Source organism: Etheostoma cragini, chromosome 1 (assembly GCF_013103735.1).
Source record: "Etheostoma cragini isolate CJK2018 chromosome 1, CSU_Ecrag_1.0, whole genome shotgun sequence".
NCBI lineage: Eukaryota > Metazoa > Chordata > Actinopteri > Perciformes > Percidae > Etheostoma > Etheostoma cragini.
Window position 1 is genome coordinate 15,361,938 of NC_048407.1, and position 11,711 is coordinate 15,373,648.

At 39.0% G+C, this 11,711-nt stretch overlaps 2 protein-coding genes across 3 annotated transcripts; one reads left to right on the forward strand and one right to left on the reverse strand.

Annotated features, from left to right (window-relative positions):
* Window positions 1–453: 453 nt before the first annotated feature.
* LOC117946572 (centromere protein Q) lies at window positions 454–6,135 on the forward strand. The gene is made up of 8 exons (XM_034874821.1): window positions 454–932; window positions 1,042–1,108; window positions 1,282–1,390; window positions 2,471–2,539; window positions 2,846–2,975; window positions 4,325–4,444; window positions 5,323–5,397; window positions 5,763–6,135. The coding sequence occupies exons 1-8, from the start codon at window positions 822–824 to the stop codon at window positions 5,967–5,969; spliced, it is 888 nt and encodes a 295-aa protein (XP_034730712.1). The 5' UTR covers window positions 454–821; the 3' UTR covers window positions 5,970–6,135.
* On the reverse strand, window positions 2,307–11,140 carry LOC117946548 (C5a anaphylatoxin chemotactic receptor 1). 2 transcript variants are annotated; one of them, XM_034874787.1, is made up of 4 exons: window positions 11,049–11,140; window positions 9,854–9,985; window positions 7,783–8,778; window positions 2,307–2,318 (listed from the first exon to the last, which is right to left on the reverse strand). In XM_034874787.1, exons 2-3 carry the CDS (start codon window positions 9,962–9,964, stop codon window positions 7,819–7,821), a joined length of 1,071 nt encoding a protein of 356 aa, XP_034730678.1. In that variant the 5' UTR covers window positions 9,965–9,985; window positions 11,049–11,140; the 3' UTR covers window positions 2,307–2,318; window positions 7,783–7,818. The 2 variants fall into 2 exon arrangements, with proteins under 2 accessions (XP_034730678.1, XP_034730670.1); XM_034874779.1 differs by lacking the exon at window positions 2,307–2,318 and having other exon boundaries at window positions 6,644–8,778.
* Window positions 11,141–11,711: the final 571 nt, after the last annotated feature.

Below are 11,711 nucleotides of genomic sequence, written 5' to 3' on the forward strand. Positions count from 1 at the left end.
ACCTGAAAATAGTCAATTAAATAAGTAGTTGCCATCTTTATTGTGAATTGTATAATGGGTTGAATGGAGATCCCCTTTTGTATTTAAAGGTGCAAGTGATAACATTCAACCACTAGAAATGGCCCTAAATTTTCAGATTTGTTAACAAATTAACACATTTAGTTCTGAACATGGAAGCATTCCTACGTGGTGTTTTTGCCCTGGTCATTTTAGCGTGACAGCCTGTCAAGCTTTAAGTTTCGGGTTAAAATAAAAAGGTGAATGTGTGTGTGAGAGAGATAGATCAAGAAAGGGAAAACAGTGTGTCACATATTTGAGGTTATTGATCAGATTCTCGGGCTTAATTTACAGAAGTTTGTGAATGTGTGAGATGAACAACTATATGGATTTGTGTATGTGTATATTCATGGAAGCATTCCAATGTGGTGTCTTTGGCCCTGGCAATGTCATGTTAGCCTGACAGCCTGTCAGGCCTTACTCCGGGTAACACAACATTTCGTTTACGCATGCGCATTGTGCGCTAAACGGTTTGAAGATAGCAGCGCGAAAAAGTACCTCGAGTGTTAACGTGTCTAGCAGCTAGCCAGCTAGTTTGCGATTTTACTTGCGAACATGCAAACATGCGTACTACATTTTTGTCTTAACATTATATAACTTGTTTTAGGTCTTAATGTGTAAGCATTAACGCTTCTGTTTTTGCTTCACTAGTGTTGTGTTATTTTGCTACGTTAGTTTAACGTGAGCCACAACGTTACGTAAAAACATTGGGTTAGCTACATTAGCGACTTTATCGTTACCTAAGCTAGCTAACGTTACCAGATATGAAGCCCGTCAAAGGTTCCAACCGGGCCGCATCAAAAGCACCTAACTTGAAAAACAAGAAAAAAAGAGACCAGAGGACGGAACAACAAGTGGCAGAGCTTCCGGTAACGGTAAGATCATGTAAACACAGATGATGTTGACTTCGGGTCTCCAGAGTTTTGTCAGTCTGTTAACTTGTGACCTAACGTTGCTTCACACGCTTTAAAAATGTGTTAATAGGACCCAGAGCCCACGGAAAAAAACCATGGCAAGACCTCCTACCCGAAAGCAGCACATAAGAGGAAAGGTTAGAACAGCTCTTTTTATTACGGTGTCCCGCCTCTTCAGATGTAGCTATACATGTTCTATCGTGCAGTGAAAGGATATAACGTACTGTAAGAGTTGGACCACAAATCATGCCAAACACACTGTGGTTACTTTCTGTTTTCTTGTGTTGATCCTGTTTGTGTCCTGAAAAAGCTGAAGACTCGTCTTCGGTCCCAAACAAAGTCAAAGCTGAGGACAAGTGGAAGCTGATGCCACGATCCTCAATCAATGCTCTGGAGAACATAATGGATTTGTCAATACTGTGAGTTTTACTGTGTTGATTAACATCTGAATACATTTTTATTGACACTGTAAGATAGTTATTAATTTAATCAAAGTGAGGTTGTAGTTTGCAGTGGTGTGTTAAACTGGTCTGCATTACAACTTCAATAGTAGTTCAGTAAAAAATTACCTCTGTCTATGACTTTAGTAACACACATGCAGTGTACACTTAACACTTCTAGGAAAGTTTAAACAAAAAGCCTTTACATACATACTTTAGGTAGAAGGTGAACCAAATGTTGTGCCCAGGGAGTAAATTGCAGATGTGTTGGTATTGCTGTAGCCTTTATGTTGACTGGAAATTGGGGAAATGTCACCTTTACATTGTTTGTTAACCAGAGAGCACTGCAAAGTTGATGTATTGTTTTCAGGTTTAAAACTCACAAATATTAAAGTGCTCATGTTATGCTCTTTTTCAGGTTCATAATTGTATTTAGAGGTTGTACCAGTATTGGTTTATGTGGTTAAGTTTTAGAAAACGCCATATTTTTGTTGTACTGCACATTGCTGCAGATCCTCTTTTCACCCTGTGTGTTGAGCTCTCTGTTTTAGCTACAGAGTGAGACATCACACTTCTGTACCATCTTTGTTGGGAGTCAACCATGCGCAGTAAGTACTGCTAGCTTGTCAGTTGCAGAGTATGAAGGCGTGCCACGCTAGCAGCTAGGTGAGCATTATAAAATGTGTTACAAAGTGACGCACGTTTGTTATGGAAGTAAAGGCTGGACCACAATGGAGCTGTTTGGAGCAGTTTGTGAACAATGTTTTCTGTTGGAGATGGTAAGTGCCTTTGGGGTGGACTTTGGACTTTTTCCTGTTGTAAACCTATAACATGCACAAGAAAAGATATAAAACAATAAAAGGAAAGGGTGAACGCCAAAAAGCATAATATGAGCATTGTAATATAGCTATTTGCCTCAAAAAGCCAGTAGGGGTTGGACTTAAATTGTACCCATTTAAGCAGCCATTGAGTTCCCCCTCAAAACTAGGACGCTTTTCAAATACCGTCAATGAATAGCAGTCAAAATCTACTTTGTAAAGATGCTTTATGTTTTCCCAGAGCAACTCTGGCTTTGAGACATAAAGAGAAGAAAGAGAGCCATGAACATCTGAACACAATAAAAACCAGGTAAGTGTAAATAAATGGCTTAAACCTGCTTTCTAAAGGTTATATCTGTACTAACCCCTCTAGTAACACATTTAACCAATAAGGGCTGGTGAAAGATGCCTTGATATCAGCCATGATAGGATTCCAGTGAAAGAAAAGTTGATAAACAAGCATCAGTGTATCACCAAACCCCGATCAGTCTGACTTAAACATCATTATTTCAAGTATCAGAACATTAAAAATTGATTGTCAAGGATCACGTCTTAGTTGTACTTAGCTTTTCTTTTTTTGCTGACATGATTTCTTGTTTTTTTATTTTATTTAAAGGTTTCTTGCTCAATGTGCAGAGCTCAAGGTTCCCGTGCAGAAACAAAACGATTTGGAGCGTTCATCTCAGCGCCACCAGGAGGAGGCCAAGAAGTCTGTGGTTGGAAAGACGACTCTGAGCACTCTGGAGGTGAGAAACCCTGCAGACAGAGGAGGTTGCTACAGCCGGACTGATACAGTCCATGGAGTGCAACTACCTTAAAAAAAAAAAGGCATACTGTGTATGTTAATCTGTATATTTAATTATCTGTAGAAGTGGGGTGTCGTATCATATCTGTCAGGAGAATATCGCTATAATTTATAATATCACGATATGATGTGAAAAAATTAATAGTATGATAATGGAAGTATTCCAATTTGTTGACATAATTGCTTATTATTTTGGCAGCTGTTTAGATTTTTACTTTGTTGTACTCTTTATATTTTTATAAAACAAATCTGAATCTCAGTCTGAGTTACTGTTTTTTTCCAAAGTTAGGAACCTAGAGATAAATTGTTTTTAGTTCTTACTCAATATTTGAAGGAAACCGTTAACGTATATGCTGATAAACTAAAACACTTACGTTTTGTATTTGTATATATTTGTGTTCTTGAAATTAATAATACAATATTGTTTGGTATTTAGTCTAGGGCTGTGCAATTAATCGACATTTAATGGGGATTAGGATTTCATCTCCCAATAATCACAAAAACAGAATAATCAAGAAAAACAATTATTTAACTCATTAAGTCAACTTAACAAGTTAACTCTTATTTTCTCTTGTGTTCTGAAAGAAAAATAAAGTTTAAAAAGGATAAGTATTAAGGCAAATTTCACAGTTGTATGTGTGTTTTTACTGTTGATTTATTTAACTTTTGCCACTGTTTTTTAAGTTCAGTAGTTGCAAAATCTTTTCAAAAATCAACGAGTAATCGTGTTAAATTATCGCAATTTCGATACTGACCGAAATAATCGTGATGATATTTTTTCCCATAATCGAGCAGCAGTAATTTTGTCATATTATCAAGAATATTATTATCACAGATAGGGCTGAACAATTAATCAAACTTTTTCTTTTTTAAGTAAACGCAACATTTTGTCCCGTCTTTGTTGTTTTTCAGACCACAGCAGTGACCAGTGCTAGTTGGTGCTAGTAGCGTCTGTTAGCTGTTAGCTCCTCTAGGACGCACTGGTGCTAATGTCCTCGCAGCCGCTGCAATGTTTTAATATGGATATGGTTTAATTTTGCGTTACATGACCCATTTCTTTTGTAAAGCCGTGCCTCTCCTCTACTCTCTCTCGTCTTACTCTGCGCAGCCCGGCCACACAGCGGGGCCGCTTCACACTTCTGACGTTTGTCCGCAGTTTTAATTGTTATTTACACAGCTGTAGATTGTTAAGCATTAGAGGCAAACCTGTATTTGTACCAGTGTTTCCGCCGCTAACTGCTGTCTGTAATTGTGTTGCATGATGTGTCGCTGTGTTGTCTGGGTTTCCAGGAAGACTTGCGGGCCGTTGTCCGTGCTCTGGAGAAAACCGACGAGCAGACTGTCTCTTTACAGCACGCGGCCAGTGTGCTGAGGGACCAGGTGGAGGAGGAGGACCAGAAAGCTAAAGAGGTGCAAACACTCACACATGCCAGCATACAGATATATACAGATAACCTTTAATATATGAGGTTTATTATTTTTTTATTATTCCTTTACTCTTTAACTGATTGTTGATTAGTTAGTATGAGATAGGAGTTTCATTGTCTGTTTTAAGACAAGCTTGTAAAGAGCTAATTAACTTAATGTTTTCATCATCAAGCATGAAAGGTAAGGTGCTCTCGCATCCTTTTCATTCATCCGTCTCCATCCTTCTTTTGGTCTACTACACTATCCAAAAGATTATCCTTTAAATCATGTCGCCATGCAGACATTATGTGTAAATGTATGTGTTTTTAAAAAATCTGTTCAGAGAATCATTGTCAAAAGGCAAAATCTGCCATGCGACATTATTTTCATAAAGTAGCCATTGCCAAAACACTCTGGCAAACATGATTACTATTGTAAGGTTTTTAGAAATTCCAAATATTTATTGACAAACGCGTCTTTGAAATGTGACCATGCTTTTAGAGGCCGTTTTATTACCATAGACATCGGTATTGGTGTGACCCAGAAAGAGAAGTGGTGGACTGCATTTCTCAACACAAATATCAGCCTGTTTGCATTCGTGAGTCTATGTCCTTCTTGTCGGTTCAGCTGAACAGCATGGTGAAATGTGGAAGCTTACATAATGGGTGTAGTCATAAGAAAATAGGTCTGAGCAATAAACACAGGAAATGTTATCGGTTTATATGATATACTTGAACTTTAGCACAGCAGAGATTTTCATCATTCTTACTATACTTATCTGCACTTGTATTTTTTTAATTTTACTTTTCGTTTTTTATGAGATAAAGATATACATTTGTACTCATGCATCTCGTTCTTCCTGTCTGTGTGTGTTCACACAGGTCTTAAAGATAGCTGAAAAAGCAGATCTCAATCTTCCCCCGCTACATGCACAAAAAGATGAAACAACATTAGAGGTGAGCATGGGTGGTGCACAAAACACACTTACACAAAATCTAGTTTAAGCTTTAGACTTGTCCCTATTGCACACTAGCTGTTTTCATAGTGTTCAGTCACATTTCTTGTAAGATGTGGCCAAAATATCTGAATTGGCACTTTCTGTTAAAGGACAGTCTGAACATGTCCTCTGTTGTGCAACAATTTTGTAATATTTTGAAAGTGTAAAAGTCTTACGAAAGGAGCAGAAAGAAGGTGACGTGGTTCTGATCTTATCAACTACAGGATAAAGCTTTAGCTTTTAGAACGTTTTACAAAACACTGTCATAACACTTTACATTTTCACAAAATCACACTGCACTGCTCAACGTTTTTTGTTCCTCAGGCTCGACTGAGAAAAATGATACCAGACAGTGACTCTGAGACCGCTTCCCGGAAACTGGGAGAAATCCTGCAGCAACCAGAGGCCGCGCAGGACGCCCAGGCGCTGCTTCTACAAGCACACAGACATGCCGATCAGCTCTTCAACTCAATCAGTGGTGCACCTGGTTCAGACGTTTACCTCACCAAATCTCTGCTCACGCAGGTCTGAAATCTTTTTTTTTTTTTTTTTTTTTTTTAAACAAGTGTGCTCTCACAATTTGGAGCTTTGGTGAACAGGAATATATTCTGGCCTAGGATACCCATTCAGTGAAAAACAATTGCAGCCACTATGTAAAGAATTACAAAATGTCCAACTTTAGCAGCAACAATTGTAGTACCAAAGAAAAGAGACACTGGGGAAGACAACAATCATGGCTCTTCATAAGAGTCTTGGGAATGAACTTGTTTTTGTGGATTATTGCACCCTGCAAAAGAAAACGCTGTTCACACAATATAGTAACGTGACCTATTTCAATTAGCTAGATACATGGTTAAATGGAATTTGCTCTATTGCCGTGTGCATTTTGTCAATATTAAATATTAGCCTATTGGTCTCAATTAGAGAGTAAATTTACTAAACATATTCTTTTGTAACTCTTTCCAATCCTTCCCTGAAATAACCAAGCAGGGCTTCCTTGATGGACAATCCCTTTTTTTTTCTTCTCAAAGTCGGCCATTTTCAGCATGTAACGTTGCTCTGGTTCCGGTTTAATGGTTCAAGGTTTTTTCGATGCAGCCGGAGTTTTAAGTAAACACAATGAACGCGGGAAGTGAGAGACATCTGGCAAACTTCAGGCGGTTTTGTAAATGAACCGTTGTCGACATGCACTATATACACCCGAACCATTCGTCTACCAGGGGCCTTTTCAACAGTGTTCTTCCCTCAGTACTTTACAGCATTCTGTTTCATATGGAAAGTATACTTAAACTGACTGTTGCACAGTGTGGAGGCATTTGTTGTTGTTTTTTTGTTAGAAAGTTCAGATATTGGACTTCTGTCGTCATCTGACCCTAAATACCAGAACACAAACTACATTAAAGAAATACTATACTTGCCAATAAAGATTAAATGTATTTAAAACGATCACTAAAATTCATCTGTTGGTCATTGAAGACATGCATGCTTACTGGAGACATAGAAGTATAAACTGTGAATGAAAAGATGTAATTAGACATTAAAACATTTCAAGAAATTGACTTTTGTTTATTTGTGTTTTGAAGTAGAAAGAAAATAAGCGAAAAGTGCTACCATTTATTTAGTTCCTTCCGTCAACAATGACAGGAAGGTTGTGCTTTTATAAACAAAAAAATGTAATAAAGCCATCCGTGGAGTCAGACATCGATGTGGTACATTCACAACGAGATAATGAAGGTGCAACATATTTACTCCCCCCCCCCCCCTCTCAGCATGTTATGCTAAATAAAGTAAACATTAAAGTACAGTAAAGATACTGTACATTCATTGGTTTAACATGGATAACTAGTACCAGATATATAGATGAGGACCTTTTGTTTTGGACATCTTGAGCATGAGTTCATCAGATTGATTGTTCTGAATCACTGTTAATACAGATAAGATACCAAGAGCTCCGTTCCGTTCCTCGGACCATACCTAGATAATACGTGCAGCTGTGTGACAAACGTTACCCTGGGGGCCAGGAAACTAACACTGAAATAATTCTGCGTTCACTGTTGGCTTGTTTACCATGGAGGTGTTCCCTGGCTGCCATGAACTAACTAGACAAGATGATTCATGATTTCATTTTTTTCCAATTATGACCCTGCCTTCAACATGCTTCAACAGAAGAATTTCAGTAAAACTGTTTCAAGCCATGGATCCTCCATTTAAGATCATTTTAAGTTATGTCAAATCTGTGAACATTACATCTCTACAAACAGGAAATATACTATTAATAATAGTCACCAATTTCACCATTTGCTGTGGCATATAGACCTATTTGGAAAACAATGGTCTAAAGCACAAAATGACTCAAATTTTAAAACATTGTTGACCTCTACTAAATCTGTGAGTTTTTCATTGAATTCTTAAGGGACTTCCTCCGTATAGACTCTATTGAGTCATCATTGAAAAGTCTTTCAATAGTGGACACAACTGAAGCTTTGATAGCACGGCCTAAGCCTCGGGCAGCAAACACATACAGCACCGGGTTAAGAGCACATTTAATGTACACCAGGTACAGAGATATATATTTGCCATGACGTGCTCTGCTGTGCAGCGTGGCCCATTCAGGTCGCCCATCAGTCAAGGCCAGCAGGAACCGACAAACAAAATATGGCACCCAACAGGTGAGGAAGAGAAGCATGGTAAAAAACAGCACGTGGTACATCCTGGTCATCCTGCGAGCAGTGGAGGGGGTGAAGGAGGTGGGTGACGAGGGTAGTACTGCTTGGTGAATGGTGAGCAAAACGGCCAGGTTACTTCCTAAGAACACCAGCAAGGGCAAGATGAAACCTGCTATTGTTTCTGTGACAAATAGCGCCATGTCAAACTTCACACTCTCCAGGCACTGGTATGTCCCGTTAAGTTCTTTCAGGTTGGCAGTGTGAAGGTAGGGGGCAGAGAAGATGGTGGCAATCAGCCATAAGATGCCACAGACCAGAGGAACAGCCCAGGAGGGGCGTCGCAGTCGAGCCCACAAAGGCCTCAGCAGACACAGGCATCGCTCCAGGGCCACAGCACAGAGGAGGAAAGCAGAGGTGTATAACCCCAGGCCTCGCAGGAACACGACCAGCTGGCAAAAGACGAGACCAAACGGCCAGCTGTAGCCGTAAGCAACGTAGCCCAACATGAGGGGGCTACGCAGGAGCAGCACCAGGTCGGCCAGGGCCAGGTTCAGGACATAAATACGGAAACTGCTGGCGGCACGTGTCTCCTCACCGCTGCCTCTGCGCACCAGGTGACGATTATGCCGCATTCCAAGTGCCCAGACCACCAGCCCATTTAGAGGAACGCCCACCTTGAGACACCAAGAGAACAATTCTTTCAGGATGCCAGATTTTTAAATCAAATAAGGTTGTTACTATAGACTGTATTTTACCACGCTGTCTGTTAAATAATTAGAAACTGCTAGACTGGCTCTGTCCAAAGGCATAAACCTCCCTCAGAATGTTCCTCTAAAGATCAGTAATGAACATGTTATGTCTCAGTCCAAAAACCAAAGTATGAAAATGACAAGGTGTGCTTCCATAAGGGAGTTATGTGCCAGATTATAAGAAATATTCTTACACATAACACCAAACGACGACCTTGTTTTTTAAATGACACATTTTGGTGCAGTTTAACAAACAAGGTATAATGTCTTATTAGTGACATATCAAGGATTTTACCTTATGGAAAAAGACAGGCTAGCTGTTGATCTTCTCCTCTAACTCTCAACATTTTGTTTTCAATTTAAAAATATTTTCTTTAAGATTTATTAGAATTGCAAACAGTTTTAACCGACAACACTAGTTTATGGCCCTCAAACCTCATAATCAACAAATGATCCCAACTAGGGCTGGGCAATATATTAATATTATCTTGACATCAATATATGAGACAAGATAGGTCTTAAATTTTGCTGGTCTTTTCTTGGTTTTAGAGGCTGTATTACATTAAAGTATGTCATTTTCTGAACTTACTAGACCATTCTAGCTTTTCTGTTATTTACCTTTACCCACTTAGTCATTTTTTTTTTTTTTTTTGACAGGACAAATGAAGACATGAGTTGGAGTCAAACCCTGGCCCGCTGCGGCGAGGATTAAACCTCTATACGTGAGCGCCCGCTTTGCCAACTGAGCTACCCGGGCGCCCAAACATTGGTAAATATTTAACAGAAAAAAAATTGTGAAGAATCAATAGTCACACTACAATATCACCACGTTATTGATATTGAGGTATTTTATCAAAAATATTGTGATATTTGATTTTTGACATATCGCCCAGCATCTAACTATTATTCTATACCTTACCACAGCCCATTTGTTGACGTTTCCAGCACTATGTGCAGTGATATTGTATAATATTTATTGCACAGGAAAATAATTTCTCACCAGGAAGATGAGCAGCGTAGCTGCGATGTGGACTCCCCTGCCTGCGTCGTCCTGCCAAGAGCCGGTGCTGTTCGGGCTGGTAAGTCGGACAGGAATCTGTGTCTTATTCATATCGGCGCTTGAGGTGATGAGCTGAAACACAGTAGACATTTATTGAAGTCACATATATCTTATTTTTTCCCTCAAAATTTGGAAGTTTTTCTCAGAATCTGACTTTAAACTCAGAACCCAATACAGTTTTCCCATGTGGCCCTAATCCTCTTCCATACACATACATGGATTTTGTGGCTTTTTTTTCTCTTCTGAAATTGGACTACAAATTTAAAATGTAAGCCTTACCATTGTGAAAGATTGAAAATGTGTAACATGTATGTATTGCACATGAATTTCACATGTCAGTTGCCTAAAACACAGACAGCCCGATGTCCACATACCACACTGACCACAGACTTCCTTTCTTACATTTTCTCAGTTTTGTTTCAACTATTCTATATTGCAGCTTATAAATATCGCTGTAGGTTTTATCTTTAATATAGTTTCAAGCAACAACGTGAGTGTAGCGATGTTACCTGTAATTTCTCTTTGACTACTCTAAACACACTTGTCACTTAAGAGCACATTGCATTGACTTACATTAATTTGATGGAGACTAACCTTAACCAGCACATGTTTACCTTTCTTATCCCTAGAAACTCTAATGGTTAAGCACACAAGAACCAGCGTTTTGTCCGCAACTAGGAATGGAGTCCCAACAACCTTCTTTACGCACACACACACACACACACACACACACACACACACACACACACACACACACACACACACACACACACACACACACACACACACAGGACTTGTAGTGTATTAGCAATGATTACAGAGAAAGCAATCTGTTATTATTGTCCTGTGGCCCCAGGGCCCTGCCAGAATGTACATCTAGACAGGACCTGTTAGTGTGCAGCTGGAATGAACAGCATGCACTGAACACACCTTCACTAGCCGTGCTGTTAAGCTGTGCCAAAATTACCGATAGCAGCAGTTGCGGTCCCCTTATTAAAAGCTCATAAAGTTCAGATTTGTAGAATCTGCAGTAGCCAAGAAGTTTAGGATTTATGATTGATTTGTGTTTCTAAAGTCAGTTTTAAAAATCTGCTTTAAATCATTTGCATGTCAATTTTAAGAGATTGCTTCTTACCTGCTTTATTTGCCTTGTGTGTGGGAGAAATGGAGCAAGAGATAATGAAAAAAGGAGTGCCTACTAGCTGTTATAAGAACAATTTCTCTCTCTTTCTCTCTCCCTCTCTCTCTCTCTCTCTCCCTCCCTCCCTCTCTCTCTCCCCCTTTCTCCCCCTCACTCTCTCTTTCCTGTGTGATTGCAACACACTACCTCCTTTGAACATATCTATGAACATCAAAAACAATAGTTTCAATCATGTTATTTTTCAACCAATCAATGTAATTTCCTCTGTATCCAAACAGTGTTTATCAACTGCTCGATGTGAGTAAACTTTAACCTTTTAGTGGCATGAAAGTGAACAAAGTTACGCATTAAGCGTCTAACGACTTAAAAAGGTAAAAAGCATTTAAAAGATTTAATTTTAGGTTTCTATGATTTTATACAATCTTCTCATCAGTAAGGAACCTAATTAGTGTGTTTGCTCCGGTGCTGCACATTAAAGTGCTCATCAGTGTTGGGCAAGTTACTTCTACTTCTTATGGATCACTAGTTACTGTCATTTCAGAGTAATAAGTTATATAACAATATTACTGTGTCTGAATAATAATTTATTACACTTCTTTTGCATTGCTTTTTAGTTACTTTCACTAAAATAACAGGAGGAGTTTGACTTGACAGCTA